General features: G+C 34.3%; 3 protein-coding genes across 6 annotated transcripts; all 3 read right to left on the minus strand.

Moving 5' to 3' along the window:
* Window positions 1-67: 67 nt before the first annotated feature.
* On the minus strand, window positions 68-3,551 carry OTP87 (pentatricopeptide (PPR) repeat-containing protein). Its single transcript, XM_086448473.1, has one exon. It carries the CDS (start codon window positions 3,178-3,180, stop codon window positions 499-501), a length of 2,682 nt encoding a protein of 893 aa, XP_086304599.1. The 5' UTR covers window positions 3,181-3,551; the 3' UTR covers window positions 68-498.
* A 987-nt stretch (window positions 3,552-4,538) lies between these two features.
* LOC147399065 (large ribosomal subunit protein eL34) lies at window positions 4,539-7,210 on the minus strand. Its single transcript, XM_086448474.1, has 4 exons — window positions 7,066-7,210; window positions 6,507-6,586; window positions 4,987-5,096; window positions 4,539-4,854 (listed from the first exon to the last, which is right to left on the minus strand). Exons 1-4 carry the CDS (start codon window positions 7,142-7,144, stop codon window positions 4,761-4,763), a joined length of 363 nt encoding a protein of 120 aa, XP_086304600.1. The 5' UTR covers window positions 7,145-7,210; the 3' UTR covers window positions 4,539-4,760.
* A 2,305-nt stretch (window positions 7,211-9,515) lies between these two features.
* Window positions 9,516-13,561, minus strand: LOC147399066 (uncharacterized). Of its 4 annotated transcripts, none has more exons than XM_086448479.1 (6): window positions 13,397-13,561; window positions 13,218-13,265; window positions 11,620-12,854; window positions 10,298-10,711; window positions 10,000-10,202; window positions 9,516-9,896 (listed from the first exon to the last, which is right to left on the minus strand). In XM_086448479.1, exons 2-6 carry the CDS (start codon window positions 13,223-13,225, stop codon window positions 9,645-9,647), a joined length of 2,112 nt encoding a protein of 703 aa, XP_086304605.1. In that variant the 5' UTR covers window positions 13,226-13,265; window positions 13,397-13,561; the 3' UTR covers window positions 9,516-9,644. The 4 variants fall into 4 exon arrangements, with proteins under 4 accessions (XP_086304605.1, XP_086304601.1, XP_086304603.1 ...); XM_086448475.1 differs by having other exon boundaries at window positions 12,982-13,265; XM_086448477.1 differs by having other exon boundaries at window positions 13,218-13,561.
* Between the last annotated feature and the right edge of the window lie 6,405 nt (window positions 13,562-19,966).

Raw genomic sequence — 19,966 nt, forward strand, 5'->3', positions numbered from 1 at the left:
TCTCTAAGCAAATCCAACAACTTGAACCCAAAATTACACATAAGAACATACACTAACTAGCATGATCAACCAAAAAATCAGAACATAAATGTTCTTTAATTATTATTTTGTTAATAAGGTGAAAATCAAGGTTTTGGAAGGATCCTTGGAACCTTTTACAGGTGGACTGAACAGAGATGCAACCAAAACAACAGTAATGCAAGTTGCGACTCCGGAAAAATAAATAAATTGTACAGTGTGAGCCACTAAAATGTTTGTAATCATACAAAAAAGGCTAAAACTCCTTTCCACTTAAGTTGATAACCAGAAAACCCCAATTCATATGATTTTTTTTAATTATCAGTAAGCTGTACTTGAATCCACAACCTCAAAGTTGTTTTGCAATTTGTCAAACCAACTGAGCTATTGGTCTAAACCCTAAATTACCAAAGAATTATCACACATCTTGGGGTGGTCTTAGTAAAAGTTGCTTTGGCAATAGAACCTCTCATTATATATTCACACAGAACTCCACCCTGGTTCTTTCTTCACCCCAGCACCCTTCATCAGATTTCTGATATTCAAGACTTCTTCCCAATCCCCCACATTAGCAAAGATGTTTGAAAGAGAAACATAAGCTCCAGCATCACAAGGCTCCAATTCAAGAACCCTTTTCGCTGCCAATCTCCCAAGCTCAACATCATCATGTACTTTGCACGCAGCAAGAAGAATCCCCCATACCATAGCATCAGGTTCAATAGGCATATTATTGATAAAATTTTCAGCTTCTTTCAACCTCCCGGACCGGCCAAGTAGATCGACCATACATGCGTAGTGACGGGGACCGGGTTTGATTCCATAGTCTTTTGTCATTGAATTCAGATGGAAATAGCCTTCTTTCACCAAACCATTATGACTACAAGCGGATAAAACCCCAACAAAAGTCACTGAATCAGGTTTCATTCCTTTTTCTTTCATGAGCTCATAGAGTCTTAGAGCCTCTACACCTTTTCCATGTTGCGCATAGCCTACAATTATTGATGTCCATGTGAACAAGTCCGGTTCTTCAATTTGATTAAACACTTCATAGGATTCATCAATGTTCCCGCACTTCGAGTACATTGTAACAAGTGAACTTCCTACTGAAAGGTGTGAACCTAACCCTGTTTTCACGACAATTGAGTGTAATTGCTTACCCAAAGCTGATTGGGTCAAAGTCGCAGCCATGCCAAGAAGTGAAGAAACTGTGAATGAGTCTAATTCCAAACCATCAACCAACATCTCATGAAACATCAAAAGAGAATCTTCAATAAACCCATTTTGGGCATACCGTGAAACCAAGGAGGACCATGAGATCTGATCCTTTTGAGGCATCGATGTGAAGACTCTTCTCGCAGAAACTAGGGATCCGCACTTAGAATACATAGTAACAAGTGCACCACCAACACGAGTATCTCTGCCGACTCCTACACGAAGAGCATGCCCATGAACTTCCTTACCTTTTTGTAAGGATGGAAGAGCAGTACATGCTGCGAGAACGGAAGATAAGGTCGTTTGATCAGGTCTAATTTCTTCAAACATCATCTCATGGAATAACCGAAAAGCCTGATCTGCAAAACCATTTTCTGCGAAACCCGCAATCATTGAGGTCCATGAAACTTTGTCCTTGTCATGGATTTGTTCAAAAACTTCATAAGCTTCGTCCAAACTACCACATTTGGAATACATGGTAAAAAGAGTGCTCCCAACAGAAACGTCAAAAACCAACCCAGATTTAAAAATGTAGCCATGAATCTGTCTCCCCAAATGTATAGAGTCTATAATACTAAGAACACTAGAACTACAAAATCTATCGGGTCTCAGACCTTCCCTAGACATCCTCCGAAAAAATTCAATTGTCTTTCTTGAACACTGGTTCTGTGCCAAACCAGATATCATAACTGCCCAAGTCTCCACATTCTTTGCATTCTCAATCTCTCCAAATACCATCTCAGACAAACCGATTTCTCCTATTTTTGAGTACATATTGATCAAAGAATCTCTTACCGTGGAATCAAAAGAAAACCCACTTTTCAAAATCCAAGAATGAATTTGGTTGGCCTCTTTAGCCATTGTTGGCTTAGCACAGGCAGTGACTATACTTGTAACTGTATATTTGTTAATTTCCACTTGTAATACTCTCATTTCTTTGTAGTGTTGGAGGGCAGAAATGGAATCATCCTTCTGGACGAAACCAGAGATGATGGTAGTCCAAGAAACTACATTTCGAATTGGCATTTGTGAGAATTCTTTTACAGCTTCATCAATTTCACCACATTTGGCATATAAGTCCACAATAGCGGTTCCTACAAAGATATCTTCTTCTAAGCCACACTTAATTACCAACCCATGAACCCCTCTACCCATCTCTAGTTCCCCAAGTGAAGAACAAGCAGTTAAGATGCTTGGAAACGTAAAACCATTTGGCATCAAAAACCTACATAACATTTGACGAAAAATATCTAAAGAAATCAAGTTCTCTCTATTTCTAACAGCCCCAGCAATTATAGCGTTCCAACAAACCACATTCTCACACCGAACATCTTGAAACACTCTCAAAGCTTCCTCAAAACAACAACTCTTTGCAAACAAATCTATCATTCCTGTCCGTACATATCCATTCGAAAAGAACCCATTTTTAAGACCTAGAGAGTAAACCTGCTTACCATACCAAATAGCTTGATCGGCAGCACAAGCCGAAAGAACACTTCCATAAGTGAACTGGTTGGGATCGAACCCAGAAGAATGCATCCGGAAGAAAATTCTCCACGACTCCTCATATTGAGAATTATGGTTGTAACCTGATATCATGAGGTTCCAGGAGATAAGGTTTGGTTGAGAGATTTCTTCAAACAAGCGGAGGGCATCGCCCATTGTACCTGATTTACAGTAGTTATCAGCGAGGGAGTTAGCTACGAAGATATTGGATCGGTTAAGGCCTGTTTTGATAGCGTGGGCATGAATTTTATTGATTTCTTTGAGGGTGGGTTTCCGTGTTTTAGCTTGATTATTGAAGAAGTAAAATGGGTTGAGAGAGGTTTGATCATTTTCATGTCTGATTTGAAAACTTTGTGGGTTTTTGATGAGGGTGAGAGAGGATATGAATCTGAAGGAGGAGATTGGAGTATTAGTTTGGAAGGTTTGATGGAGAAGAGACTTCATTTGATTCACAAGCACAGAAAATTCATTTTTTGAAAGGGCGGGAAATTGGGCAACGGTAGTAATGAGAGGATCGTGGACTAGCCAACTGGGCCGTATGCAAGCCCAACACTAACGTCATCCAACTGTGTTTACATAGGAATAGGTGTGGCAATAACAGCTCTCTTTTTAAAAAAAAGAAAAAAACAGTCTTGTTAACGTGTGCCTTAATGGTACATGTACCAGTGCAATAAATTCACCTTGGAAATAAGCATCTGATGGTATTTTGGTAAAAAATGAAATTTTAAAGGGCATTTTCGATACAAATTCCGATTTCCAAAGTGCATTTATCGCACTTTAACAAGGGCACACGTTAACGAAGATCCTACACACTGCGCTAATGTGGTGTGGTCGAAAATCAAAACCACGCGCGCGCGCACACACCCCATCTCTCTCTCTCTCTCTCTCTCTCTCTCTCTCTCTCTCTCGTATTTTGTTAAAAAGGGAAGGAGTGCAACTGGGATTTTTCAAGTGATAGGATGCAACCAGTTCAAGGCAGTGTTACAATTAATGGCTCCATCTACTTTACTGTTATAACGAGAGAAGGCAGAGTAGAAGTTGTTCCACACCAACAATTGGATTCTAAGAAAATTGAAATTCAACGCCCATATAATCGTGGTTGATTAGTTTTCAAAATTATAGAAATATTCAATTCAAAATTTTATTTTATGAATTAAAAATTTATTGAAACAAAGACAAAAACTTCTCAACGAGAAAAGAAACATGCATACATCAATCACCCCCTAATTACATTTTTCCATCTAAACATAAAATCATCAAAGAAGAAATCCCTAAACTCATAAAATTGCTTACTACGAAAGAAAAAGCAAATTGAAAATATTAAAAATAAACTCTTGCATATTGCTCTCGACCCCTTCTTGAGAGACGTGCGTCTGCCCATGCCTCCTAATATAAAATAAGAGTGTCAAGAATTATTTACACTCTCCTAAAGGTTGAGAAATTCGTTTCTTATCTTACTTCACTGCAACTTCTTTATAATTATTTTCCACAAGAAACCATTTGTCTTTTGGGAGGAACGCCTTCATTTCTAACATTTGAGAGAATGAGAAACCGAAAAATGATATAAAATGGGGAAAAAAACAACCACCGCTATGTTGTAGAGGTTGGAAAAAGAAGTTCTCCTCTCCATGTATCTATTTACCTCATTCTCTCACTCGTCTCCCATTTTTTCTAATCTATTAGTGAAGAAAATCTTCAAGATTTCATGGACATTATAATAATATCCACAACCACCAATCTTGACTAAAGATGCTAAAAATGAAAGAAGGTAGCTAAAACTTAAGTTATATAGACATATCTAATGCATGAACTAATATCATTGAAAAGTAATTCAAGATGGTATTTTGAGTGTCGACAAATAATCAGAAATCAAAACCCAAGCAACAGATTTGATGTCCAACATGAAGAAAATATTCTTTTAAACAAAACACATGAGAGATTCTTTTGCCATGATGCATCATCTCTCAACTTCAAAATTTTGTCTGAGTAGAATAACCCTTAAAAGCTTTTGCCCCTCCCTTGTTTCAGCTCTTTGAGGCTTGCTTCTCCTTGGACTTCTGGATCTTCAACACCTTCTTCACAATCTTTTGTTCTTCCACCAAGAAGGCTCGGATGATCCTACCAAAAAAGAAAAAAAAAAGACACCTATCAATTTGTCCAAGACAACTACACAAGCTTTAAATGACAAGAACCCAAAAAAATTAATAAAAAAATGGCTGGAATTTTAAATAGAAAACAACAAGAACGCACCTTTCCCTGACAGCACCTCCAGACAATACCCCACCATAAGCACGATTAACGGTCCTCCGGTTCCTAGATAATCTTGACCTCTTGTATTCAGTGGGTCTCAAGTGAGGAATCTGAAGCAAGAGCAAGCATTGAATCAGAACCGAGACCATAAGAGTGATCATGGTCAAATGGTGAAGCACCATAGAGAACTCAAGAAAGCACAAATAATCACTAAAAAGTCTGAAAATTCACATATCGCAATCACAAAATCAATATCAAATGCAAGATACCCAATCCAGAAAACCAGTTTATCTAATGCATTGGTCATAAGCGTTTTAGAAAATACAGACACCAAGGTTCAACAATCAAATCACACCACCAAGGACTTAAACTAAAGGTTGGGGATAACATGGCGAAACTACTTCCTTTACCCCTTTCATAACCCGGTCTCTAAGCAAATGAAGTTTGAGGTCTCTATATTCCTCCGGATTATGGGTTGGGGGATGAGATAGGTATGCGGTCTCTTAAAAGCCCTAGATTGATTCCTTAACCAGTCACTTCTTCCTGCTCAGAATCAGATCCTTAAATAATGAATCTCAATGCAATAGCCTTTCTTTGTAATCAAACTAGTCCATTTCACTAGGTGGCTGTTTTTACAAGAACAATTATCCCCATTTTTCAATAGCAACTGAGTTTACGTCCATCTCTATTCATTCAGATAGCCCAAATTTACAGGAAAAAGATATAAAACCATCTAATCAGAAGAGATCTGCTATGAAATCCAATGAAACCTGAGACTAAAGCAATATATTTCACCTTACTAGAATATCAATATAAAACCTATGCATTATATATTTGCACGTAGATGCATTTTCCATAAGAAGTGGTTTCATGGACCACCACCAATATAATTCAACATCTTTCTTTCCACAATTTCTAGTGACAGACTGTCTAAAACATTAAGCTGTGGATATTGGACAGAAATGAGTAGTGGTAAAAAAACATTGAAAATATACAAGGAAGGCATGGTAACTGTGGTTTTAAAACTCGTTTTGACATCTTATCTAGTCCATGAACGAGACCGAGTCGTCTCGGACGAGATATCCGATTTATTTGAGTCATCTCGGACAAGATTTTAAAAAATGCCTTAGAAATAGAACAAACCTCGTCTTTGAGACAACTTAGACGAGATTTGACACTATCATGGTAACAGATGAGGCATGAGCAACACTTGCAATGCCAAAATGTGGCGAAAATGGTAAAATGTATGTCAAGTGGTGTTATACATTACCTAATGAGTGTTTGACAATTAAAACCTCGGAAAGCATCACCAATTTCTTAACAACCTAATACAACCTTGAGAACGAACAGATCGACGAACAAATAACTCAAATCGGAAGATCTCTACCAATGTTACTCACTATCGGCTAGTTAAAACTTGATTATTACTAAAATTTAAAAAGAAAAACTCCACAACAAAGAAAACTCATCTTGATAACCTAACACATTAATATATGTAAGATATATATACGATAGCATACCCCTTGGATTCTCTTTCCAGTAACGGGGCATTTAGGGCCACTGGCTCGCTTCTTGGTGTTCTGGTAGATGAGCTTTCCACCTAGTTTCCGATTCAAAATAGCAAAATTAAATTAAGTAAAATGGTTACGAATGCTTATGAACATAAAGAAACTGATTGATCACAAGATGACGATCTGCAACACAAATTAATATAGAAATGACGAAAAAGATCAACACATGTCATCCATCGATGATTCAGATTAACATGTTAAGAGATACATTACAGTGAGAATCATATAAATCCATGAACAAGAAATGAGAAACAGAAAATTGATGGTTGTTGTTGATGTTTATAAACATAAAGAAACCAACCGAATCACAATCAACCACGCACATCAATCGATGATTCAGAATAGTATCTAAGCAGAATCGTATGATTTAAATAAGAAAAAAATAACAGATTCTAGGGTTACAAATCAAACAAAAATCACCAATTTAAACCAATAACGATGTAATTAAAGAGTAAAATCACGAATTTGTTTAAGGTTTTTACAGATCTGAAAATCGAAATGAACGTACCAGGGGTTTTGACGACTCTCGTCTGGTTAGACTTAGTGGCATAGCTATGGCGCTTTCTGTAAGTAAGTCTCTGAACCATCTTCTTCTTCTTCTTCTTCTCTCCTCTTCAACTCTAGAGTCTAGAATAAAAAGACTTGATCACTTATTCTAATTTCTAAAAGAAGAAAAAAGTGTAAAAAGGCTTTCATCCGAGTAGATATTTGATGACCTAGATCCTACGGTCATTAATCATACCTTTCGATGGTGGAGATTAGCCGAATTTTCTAACTGAGAAATGGAAAGATATAGGCGGCTCTTCGTCACACAATTTTCAAACCAACGAGCCGCCGCAGTTCAACAATCGACATGGGTGTAATTGGTAAGAGCATTATTCATACCCATAAATTAGTCTTTTAGGTATTGTGAGTAGGAATTATAGGTAGCCATGTAAAATGCATTCCAACCTTGTTACCCATAAATGTTATCCCATAGATTATTTAATAATTTTTTAATTCAATTTATATTTAAAAAAAATTTCAACATAATTACCTGAATTTTTTCTCTCTTAAAAAGGATGGATAATCAAATGGGAGTACTTTTTTATGATATAAAAAATGACTAGATGCAAAAAATGGTGAAGGATGAGTCTTGTGTTGGAGTTGAAATTTTTGGACTCCACTACCCATATGGGTAGAGGGAAGGGTAATGTGTTAGAATTGATCTAAATTATGGTATGAGTTTGATCGAGTATGGATCTGATTCAATAACTTTTTGGATCGAGTCCTTTACTGGGTCAAGGCTAATTGGATTTGTATCTAATAAAGTACATTTTGGGATCAAAATTGAATCCAATTTGATAACTTTTTGGATCCTTTGGATCTGAATCGGTTCCTATGATAATCCAAATTTGGTTGAAGTCCCTTATCAAATTGAATCTTTATCAAATATCAAATTTTGGATTCGAATTTGAATAGATCCATGATGTGAGTAGAATAAATTTGATTGTAATATGATTGTTGATTAGATTGGGTTATTTTTATTTTTTTATATAATTGAGTATTCCTGTAGAGAGCGAATCGGGCCTGTATATGGGATTTTGTCCAACTCATAGATCATGGTCTTGTCCAAGGATTAGTCATGGGACACATGCAACACCCGCACATCACACTCACCAAGTAAGTAAGGGTGCACCCTCATGGGTGACCCCTGAGAAATTAATACTCATACTGGGTATCGAACTCACAAACCATTGGTTGGAACATGATTGATCTATAACTGTCCCATACAATATCACATTAGATCGTTATCAGATCCCATATTCTACATTGAAACTTAAGTTATCGTTTATGATTTCAAAACTTATATAAGAGAAATTATTTTTCATGAATATGTAAACATTTTGTTGTTATGAAATAATAGGTTTTTTTCAGTTTATGATTATCAAACAATTAATTAAAATGCATCACCAAACACCCTAAAATACCATCATAATTGATCATGAGGCCTATGGTTGATTATACATAATCAATTATGAAAATGAATACCGAATGACCACTAAATGTATAACATCATTTCCATTTTGTATTGCACATGGTATCAACCCTAATAACCAAAAGCATCACGGAGTTGTTCTTAGTTGATGTTAGAAAATATTCTTCAATCTGAGGATCAAAAAATATTCTTGGTGATGGCTTTTGCTTCAACAACTTTTGCGAAAAATCCAAAATTGTGTTTTTGAGAAGTCTTGTAGTTGCATGAGAGCCACTATAAGAAATCGACATCGAAAAACATATGGGGTGATATTATCATTTCACCCCTCAATTTTCTTAACTCATTGATCAAACAACATAATCAATTTGATTTTTCACTACTATTTTTTCGTTATCTTTTATAATAAACAAGATTTTCCTGAATGCAACTTCTTAGATTTTGAACTTCTATTTCTTCTAGACACAAAATCCAAAAGTAGAAGTTTGAATCTATAACAAACAAAACCTTATTCTCTTACAATTTCTCCAAACCAAAATTAAAAGACAAGTCTCATTTTTTACATTTTCTTAGATGCAATCACACGTCACACATTTTCCAATGAAATTCATTTTTTTTTCAAGAAAATGTTTTCTTTGTCACCATTCTTTTGTAAAAAGTGGTTTGGCTAAGATGATGATAGAAAATCAAGGATGATAAAAGAAAAGAAAATGTTGGGTGCATTGTAGTGATGTGTATACAATGCAATCCATCATTTCTACAGTGCATCTCATTACCCATCTTAAATATATATATTAATATTAATATAAATTATGATCTATGTGATAGATACATATCAGCTTAAATTGGTTGTCTTTCTATGTTAGTGGGTGCTCTGATGGGTGTAAAAAAAACATTGGAACACATGCCAGAACCACAATGGCAAAAACCCAAACCCCATGAATTAGCAGAAAAAAAATGATTAGTCATTAATTGGTAACAGATGAGTCTAAAAATACTATTCATATATAAAATTTAAATAGAGAGTAATTTCTAGATCATTTTTCTTTTACAAGAACATGGATCTAATTAAAGATCAAAATTATATATAACAAGGAAGATAGGTAGCGATTTCAACATGGAAACAGCAAAAATGAGGTTTCCAATTGAATCTTCCTATCTACAAAGTTAATCTTGTCTAATTTCCTACTACACCACACTAGTTGATCAGTTGTTAATCTCGACATATTTAACACCCTCGACACTAATTTCAAGTCGACCTGTGAGAAGAAAATGAGTTGATGTGGTCGTTGTTCGTGACGCTTTTGGAACCTTTTCACTATGCAGTTTCCACATCTCAAAACCTCTTTAAGTTTTTTCTCCTTCTGCATTATAAGAGAAAGCAAAGTTAAAATAAAATAAAATAAAAAGGGCACTAAAATGTTTGTTTATTAAAAGATTGAAAAAAGAGGAAATTGGAAAGCAAACCTTTAGAAGATTTGTTTGGACATCCATCAAAAGCTTTGAATCTGCAGGATCATGGAGTACAACTTGAGGTTTCTTACCATCTTCCTTGTCGGCACGAAGAAATTCCCAAAAGATTCGCATTGATTCTTCAATGATTTGTAACACCATTGAACACGTAATTGCATCTTTTCTTCTTCTTCTTCCTTCTTTATCTTTTGGGTCCTCTGCGTTACAAGGCAGTTACCTTTAGTTAGTATAGCTTTTCGTCACTAAAATAACATATGATTTTTATCTTAATTTTTCAAAAAATTTCATTTACCTTTTATAACTGGAACTTGAAGAAGATTTCTAAGAACACATCGACTCTTGACGTAGTTTTGAACCCGGGGTCCTTGAAAGAGTTCATTCTCTATGAATCTTTGCATGAGTACTTGAAATTGTTGGAATTCTGCGGCAACTTGATTGTATTGACGGGTCTCATATGGGTCAGATCCTAACAGCTCTCGAGCCTTTCCATATTGCCAATGGAGGAATTCCCAGGACAGACACACTTGCCCGACATACACCATTTCTAAGTCATTCTGTAGCTCTAAAATGAACTTTACCGATGAATCTGCTTCAGGTCTTGTACGTTTAGTTGCACGGAAATTATGCGAGAGTATTGATGTGAGCGTTGGAGTTGAAGATTTTCGGATTGAAATTGATTGAAGGGGGTCCTTTAGCTGAAGAAAGCCTGTTTGAACCCAAAAAATTTATATATTAATGGATGAACGCTCTTTATAACCAACGAAATTGAATGTTTTAAGCTAGAAGGGAGGCAAAAACTAAAGATCATCAAATAACAAAGGATATTCTCAAGATTGGGAGGATTTGAATAAAATTATATAAAAAAGATAAATTTTTTTTGGGTAGGCAAACAAAGAAGCTTGTACGCCAAAAGTATTCTAAGAAAAGTTTTGGGGGAAAGGTTGGAAAGCCATTTTTCAAGAGAAAAAAAAAACTACAGGTTTTGGAATGAAAAAGCTTTCAAAAATTTATTTTCTTCACCCAAAAAGACGATTCTAAAGCCCTATACAGTATTCTTGAGAGAGGATGAAACATAGGTACTGTTTCGATGCCCCTGCAAAAAACCAATTTTTTGGGCTGTTTGGCTTCTTGTTTATACTTTTTTAATGTAAATAAAACATTCTCTTTGCAGTAAATCCAAACAGGCCTATCGTTTTAAGTTGGTCAATAATTACTTCATACCATGGTTATTTAACAAGTTTCTGTTGAACAAAAATCTCGATTGATCAAAGCAGACTAGTCTTCTCTTCTAGAACATTTGGCTGTCAAAAGTATAGAAATATTCAATATCAATTGAATAAACTATACCTCATGAGCCATTTTATTATCGAGTCACGCCTTTTCAATGTGGCCAACATCCAATAATCACAATTATTCTATAATTCTATAAATCTAATCTATGAACTTATTGTGGGACATCTTTCCTAACTTGAACCAAATTGATGGGTACATGTTTATGGTATCAAATTAGTGAGAATATGAGCTAATCATATATAGAAATGGTTGATACTTCTAATAACATATTAAAAATGGGGGAAAAAATAAAGAAAAGAGAAGAAAGCGAGAGTAACTTACCCATGGCATACATCTTCTGATAATTCAAGATATCAAATTTCCTCATTCTTTCTCTGTAGCTCTTGTAAAATTTATGAAGCTCGTCCATTCGATCTTCGTGTAAGAACTTCTCTTCAATCTTCCATGGCCTCAAATCTTCGGACATCTTTGGGGACTCATGCTCTTCTAAGATGGTTGGGAGTCCGGTCGCTCTAACCTTCTTCAATTCCATCTTTAGTTGCTCTATCAAATCCTGGTGCTCCCATTGAGTTTCCAATTCATTTGAATCATCCGAATCCAATGACCATGAATTTTGAAAATTGGGTTCTTCAGATTTCTCTGAATCATCCACTAGTTCTACAACTTTTCCACCCAAATCTTCCAATTCTCTCTCAGCTGGAACTTTTGTTTCCAAAGCACTTGAATTCTGCAAATTGGGTTCTTCAGAATTCTGAATGTTCTCTAATGATTCTATCTTCTCTTCATCGAATTCAATCATGGTTTCAGATTCAAATCCTCCATCAAAATCTCTATCGGATGAAAACTCATCGCTGCTTGAATCTAACATATTACTCATAAAAGAGAACCTATCACCAAAACTAATTGATTCGGGCTCCGAATCAAAACCATCTAATTCTTTTTCGAATAAAGACTGAACTTGATCAGAGGTTTCTGCCTTACCAACCGAATTACTCTCCAAACCAACTGGTTGATCCTTCTCAGAGAGCTCAATTCTTGTCAAAATTACAGATTCTGGTTTCTCTGAATCATCTCCACTGCATGAATCATTCAGTTCTGCCTCTGAATTGTACTGGAAAAATTCTTCCTTTGGCAAGAACTGATTTTCAATTATCTCCTTATTATCGGGAGAATCTTCGTTCGAATCCACATATAATTCTTTGACACTAAGGCTCAAAATTTCTGGTTCTTCCATGAAACCTCTGAAATTCTTCATGGGCAAGAACTGATACTTACTGATATTGGTTTCCAAGGCCTTTTTCGGGCTAACAGAATCATCAGATTCTTCACTGATTCTTCTGATGTCTTCTTGAGTCTGAAATTGAAACTTGAAACTGAACTTTGGCGTATCTTTTTCGCCGAACCCATCATATTCTGAATCCTCAAAATCGATAACTTCAGGTTGAGGTTCATATTCAGGTTCTGTCTCAAAAAGATTCGAAATAATTTGATTTTCTTCTTGAGGAAGAACAGGGAAATTAAAATTTTCCTTTTGAGAAGTTTCATCAATTTGAAATCTGTGACAAAAAATCAAACTTGTTAGATAAAAAGAAAAGTCAAAAAAAAAAAAAAAAATACCAATTGAAGTTTAAACTTATGAGAATTTAAAAATTGATCAAAAACCCATCAAAAAATTCTTATTACCTGAAAAGATATCTCGTTATAAACCTGAAGAGATGAAACATGTAGGTTCTGAAAGAAAACCAGAAAGAACAAACAAAAAGAACCATTTTCTTGCAGAAGAACTCATTAACAGAGGATCTGTTAACCAAATCAAACACAAATCTCTTTTGGTTTCCCATAAATTCAATCCAAACATCTATGTTTTTTGCAATTTGAAGCAAAGATTAAAGGACTACTACATGAGTAAGTTAATGAACCTTCTCATTTCTCCATTGAATTTTTCAAAGAAAGAATGGACTTCGTACCTGTAAAAAAGGGATTTTTAGAAGAAGAACACGAGATTATATGGAAAATTTCGGTTAAAAGAGGTAGAAATCTGACCTAATTAGCGAAAATAAGGATTGGGATTAAGAAATTTTAAGGGGAAGAAAAGAACCTGTGAGCGACTTAAGAGGACTTGATGATGTTTCGGATTGCTTAGAAAACTGAAGCTTTTTTTTATGTATTTTCTGAAGATGTATTATAACAGTGAAAAAAGAAGACACAATCAGTTGTGAAGTCTCAGTCTCTTCTATTTATTCTGTGCCCGTTTTAAAGACGCGAGAATTGTTGAAATTTAACGCAACTCATTATTCCTTGTGAGACTAATTCTTTTTCTCTCTCTATGGAGGCGGTCGTTCCATATAGCTGATTTTGATTAGTAGTGGGCCCACTAATTGAAAGGTCATGATTTAATAGTTTTCAATTTCAATGTCCCTTTTGTTAAGGTTTCTCGAACCCGACGATACTGGTTGGTCGATGGGGACTAGTGTTTACAGTAGAATTGGTATGATCCATGGAATTACCTCAATCTTAAGAGAATCATGTAAAAATATAAAATAACGATGAATGCAAGCGGTTAAGTACACGATTGACGTGACAAGAGCACAGAACCGCACATCTTTTTCTTGTGTATCTCGAAGAAAATGATTTATGGCTTTTTGCTCTTATCATGCTCATCCAGACTACATGCATTCGTCATGATTCAAAAATATGTTTTGTGAGTGATTGCATCTTATTTTATTTTGTTTCTGTATTTGATTTTAGGTCAATTTCTCTACACTTTCTCTTTCCATAGTTGTGTGAATAAAAAAGATGAACTAACAAAGAAAAGGGGATCTCAATCATGGGGTATTGTTCTATTTTCACGAACGATGCATGACATTACTACTCAGATGGGTCGTCTAAGTTTAATGATTTTTAAAATCATGGATGAGATGATGTATTTTTGTGTGTGTATACTTTTAGAATGAGTCGAGCAGGAGCAACCTCAAGATCGTACCTCACATAATACTTTCATGATTTGGAAATCGTAGATGTTTTCTACTCATATCTATACGAAAAACACCTACAATTCCTTTACACTTCCACATTAGGAAATTACGATGTGAAGTACAATCTTGAGGTCACTTCAGCAATATCAGTTTAGAATTTCCCCTCTTACCCACATTTAATTCTTCAAATACAACTCCCCCATCGTGTGTTTCTATTCATGGGGCCGAAGTGCGTTAGGTGGTCGGACTCCAAGGAAAGCTACAATAGTTTGGATTGAAGTGTAATAGGTTGTTAATAATTGACCATTTTGAAATTTTTTACCTCAACTTGATGAGTTTAGTAGAAGTTTTAGAAGGCGCATTGATTACTTACCAAACCTAAACATCAAAAGATTTGGGTCAAGGCCATAATCAAAATAGCTTGAATTATCTCGAAATATTTAGGGTGTCTCATTCGTTGATCACGATTGAAAATCTTCTGATTGATATATTTCCTTAATAGTTGGTCCATTAAAAATCATTCATATTGATGAGGCAGATAGGATCAATTGGGTGGAGGATTGATCATTGGGTTGGTATATGTGGTACAAGGTTGTTCTTAATGGTTTTAAAGTACCATGTACACTTTCCTTAAGTACAACATATAATTCATTCATCATTTTTTTTTTATATGGTGTATTTGGGTTCAATCATCTTCGGTAGACCCTACCATCTACAATGTACATGTAGTCTACTTATTTCCAATCAGGAAATTCTGAACGGTTAGAACGTATTTGATGAGAAGTAAATCAGAAAATCAGAGTGAGTTGAGTATAAATTCCAACCACTTGTATGTGAGATATCTTCCTCAATTTAATGTCTCTCCACTATGCATCATTTAATAGCTGGCCCACAAATTAATTGGTCCTGAGTGGCAACTTAGTGGGCCCCACTGTGGGGTACAAGATTTGGAATATGGAACTTAGGTGTATGTTGTAATTAATATCTCTCATATTTTTCTATCTCATTAACCATTTTTCTAATTCTGTATGAGGCAAAAAAACTTTATTTTGTAATATTTATAGAAAGATATACGATTAAATAAATGACTTCAGATCATATACACGTAGGGTGGATCATGGTTTTTAAACTCGGTATCACGTCTTGTTCAGCTCCGATATCGAGTTGACTCAGACGCTACGTCTCGTCTCGTTTGACATTGAGACAATACTTTTTAATCATTTAAAAATTTTGAAAAATTCTAAAAAAAATTCATAAATGATTCCTATTAAAAAATGAACCCCAAAAAATATATAATTAAAAAAAATGATTTGAAGGTGAAAGAATAGAGGGTTAAGACTTTAACTCGTTTGTCTCGGTTAATTCTGACGAAATTTTGAAAATCTTGTCCAATACGTCCTGTTTAACTCTTGAGTTAATTATTTTCTGCACTGTCTCGTTTGTATTGCCCAATATATTGGAAAATATCATCCAAGATGACTCGCTTATATCACGATACGCGGTCGTCTTAAAATACTTTGTGAGTTGGTCTCGTTCAACTCTGATACCAAGTTAACTCTGGCAATATGTTTCAGTCTCGTACGAATTTAAAAATCATGGGGTGGATAGGGGGCGGAGCGAGGATTTTGCCAATGTGGGGGCAGTCACAATTATAAATTTTTTTGTGGGGACAACTAAGAATGAAAAAAAATATAGTTGTGAGGGCAATTAAAAGTAGATTTTTTTTTGTTTTTTTTGTAGGGGTAATAGTGGCAAATTTTTTTATCCACCGCTAAAATCTGTCACAATAGCTCACTAATTCGTAGACATTGAAAATTCTTGTGGGAGCAAGTGCCCCCATAGCCCCCACTGTAAATCCGCCCCTGAGGGGGAAGGAATGAGGATTGAAACCCTCCTCTCACACCTCAATACATGACATGTTCGACATCAATCCCTTATAATTTGGCTTACATGGTATGTATTGAGGTGTAGGAGGAGGGTTTCAATCTTTCACCTTGGGTGCATAGGATCCGGATACACTCCCATCACAGAACCTTGGATCATTTGCCTTGAGATACCCAAGAAAAGATTTGAGGTCATGTGTATCTTGAGGCAATTGATCTTCGGTTATATGATGGGGGCGTATGTTAGAGGAGGACGTTAGAAAATCATTACACATAAATTTATTGCACATAAAGTTATTATTTCTTTTTATACAAAAATAATCATTATATTGAATTGCTCCCTCTGTTTTAAAGAGCGTGGTCATAAAACTCATACAAGTTAGAATCAACTTGAAGGCTAACAAGCAAGCTTTTCTTTGTAAATTCGGCACCTCTTTAATTCGTTTGAAAACCTAGTTTATTTGTCTACTTATAAATAAAAAATCAGTTGATTTCTTAAAATTTGTCCAAGTTGACTGATTTGAAATGCTTTTATGAAAAAATTATTTTAAATACTCATATTTGTAAAAAAAAAAAAATTCAAATCTAACTATCTAATAAGACTCACATGAACTATAACATAACTAGATTTCGTTAGGGACAATGACTATTGTGAAGGACTCTTTATTGAGAATATGTGCGAAATAGTCACTTGGTTAAAAATAAGATTCACTTAAGACCCATTTAGTAAAATATTAGTCTACCAATAATCTTTTAAAGAACTTTTTAAGGAAAATACATGAAATACCTTTTAACAACTATGCAAAGTCCAAGGGAATGGTGGTTTGACAGAGAAGAGACCCTTCTAAGTTTTCGTAAATATTTGAGACTCCCCTATGCTTAAAAATATATGAAATGCCCCTTGTCCAATCTTTTTTGCTAAACAATATTTCTACAAAATATATAAATGAATATTTTTATTTACTAGAAGTTGTTTTTAAAATATTCATAAATTCAATATAATTTTATTTTAGTCAACTTGCAAAATTTTGAGTTGAATTAATTTGAAAGATATTCAAGTCGAGGTTTAAAATTATATTTTAATTATTTATATATTTTAATAAATCTAATATACATAAGCCAAATAAGTTTAATTATGATAATAACCATATGCATCTCCATCATCATTGTCATCACCTTCGTTGTAGTCATCATCTATGTGGGTTAAAGATATTAGTTTTGGGAAGAGAAATCAATGTTTTTTTATTGTTATTGTCATTTAGATATTTTTTTGTTATTAATCTCTAAGATATGACCTTTGTCAAGGGGCATGTCATTAATTTATAAGATAGAAGTACCTCAAATATTCTTATATGCTTAAACATCAAAAATTTGTTAAAAGGATAATTTGGGGCACTTGCCCCCACAAGATTTTTCAAAGTATTTAGATTAATGCGCTATTGGGACAGATAAAAAAAATCTGCCACTAGTGCCCTCACAAAATATCTTTTTTCACTTGAAGTTGTCTCCATAATTTTTTTATTTTATTTTATTTTTTGTATTCTTAGTTGCCACTCACATGGGCAAAATCTTAGCTTCGCTCTTGAGGGTAATTACGATATTTTCGTTTCAAAAATCACTCTTGAATTAATATTTGATAAAGTGAGTATTACATTGTGTTTGGATTGAGAAACATGGAGAGAAGAGAAAATAAATGAGTTTCTCTCCATTTCTCTTGTTTGGATTGTTAAGTGAGGAGAGAAGAGGAGAGAAAAAAAAATGTAAGTTTTCTTTCTCTCCAAAAGTGGAGAGTAGAAGAGAGAAATGAAGAGAAATTCTTTTAAAATATTTTATAATTTCAACTCTGCCCCTAGATCACTTTTTAGATATTTTAAAATTTCAAAATTGCCCCCTAAGGGTAATTGCGATATTTTTACTTCAAAAATCCTTCTTGAATTAATATTTGATCAAGTGAGTATGATTATGTTTAAATTGAGAGAAGTGGAGAGAAGAGAAACTCAATTTCTTTCCATCGTGTTTGGATTGACTAAAGAGAACTTAAGACAACTTTGAAATTTTAAAATATCTTAAAAGATATCTAGAGGTAGAGTTGGTAATATAAAATATTTTTAAAGTGTTTCTCTCTATTTCTCTTCATTTTTGGAGAGAAAGAAAACTCACATATTTTCTCTCATTTTCTCTTCTCTCCATTTCTCTCAATTCAAACACAATGAAAGATTTTTAGCGAAGACTTTTTGATATATATCTTCAAAAAAACAAATCTTCACCGTCATTATTTGAATTATTATTTGACATAATCAACATATTCCATGCCGGCTTTTCCTCCACTGAAATAGATGGTTTGGACCAATCAAACAGGTCATTTTCGAATCATTCTTCATCAAAATCACCACCATTAGTTAATAATTTTCAAGAAAAGAGAGAGAGAGAGAGAGAGAAAAAGATAATAAATTAAGAAAAAAGATTCAACGTTACAAGACTCTACCTACACGTAGGTATACATAAGATAATAACTTGTTCCTATATGATCCATACCATGAAACATAAAATACTGCTCTATGACCTTTGTGCATATTTGTACAAGATTTCATTAACGTAATCAAAGGGTCCCACCTTCCAACTTCAAGTCGGCAGTTTCAATTACGATGGAGATCACGCGTTGGTAGGTAGGCCCACGTGTGCAGTTAGTCTTAAAGCGTGTTTCTTTTCCAAAACAAAATTTAAAAGAAAACAGCGTATTTTGTTTCTTTTGGGTCGGTCCGAAAAAAAATAAATAAAAAAAAGTCTTAAGGCGTGCTTCATATTGTTGCAACAACATTTGAATCAAATTTTAACTTTTGTTATGGCCTATGTACGGAAGGATAGAAAATATTTATGGGGAGGAAAATTCAAAGGAAAGTTCTATTGTTAGGAAAATTCTAAATTTGTAAAATTTTCTTATTAAAGGTAAAATTTTCAACTATTTCTAATAAAAAAATTAGAAGGCGATCAATTAATGTAAACCAATCAAAATCCCAATTTGATAATATGTGAGATGATATATCATTGTCATTTGAGAAAAAAAAAAATAACAAAATTACACGAAACATAGTTCAGAAGTGTAGCACAACAAGAATACAAGACATTTATTTACACAACACCGTCATCATCATGGAAGCCTTATTTGAAAGAATTAGGATTGGCTTAGAGAAAACATGTTCTTGAATTTGATCGAACATATGCTCAATTCATGTTATTGATTAGGGCATTTTGTGTGATTTTTTAAGATTTGACTTGGTGAGAGAGGAATCAAGGACAAGATTCGTTTAGTGACTCCAAACATTTTGGATAAGGCTTTGTTGTTGTCATCATACTCATAATTTTTGGTACTTAAATTTTTTTAGAACTTATTTTAGTAGGGAAATGAGATTAGTTGTGAGTAATTAGTAAGTGAAGGGCTATTTTGCACCTAGGTCTTAGTATAAACATTCTCATTTTTAACTCATTTAGCCGGCTAGCATCTTCAAAACCTTCAACTTCTATATTCCTTTGAGGTTGAGATGTGATAAGCTTTTGTTGAATTTGTTTAAAATATCTCAATCTACTTTCTAATAATTTTCTCATTTATTAGAGTCACTCCTATGTTTTCTCAATGAATAACAATTTTCTGATGCCCCCCCCCCCCCCCCCCCAACTTATATATTCCTTCAAGTTTGGGATGCGATAAGCTTTTGTTGAACTTGTTTAAAATATCTCAATCTACTTTCTAGTAATTTTCTCATTTATTGGAGTCACTCCTATGTTTTCTCAATGAATAACAATTTTCTGATG

The sequence above is a fragment of the Akebia trifoliata genome, chromosome 7 (assembly GCF_017979445.1).
Source record: "Akebia trifoliata isolate Shusen 1 chromosome 7, ASM1797944v1, whole genome shotgun sequence".
In the NCBI taxonomy this organism is placed as follows: Eukaryota; Viridiplantae; Streptophyta; class Magnoliopsida; order Ranunculales; family Lardizabalaceae; genus Akebia; species Akebia trifoliata.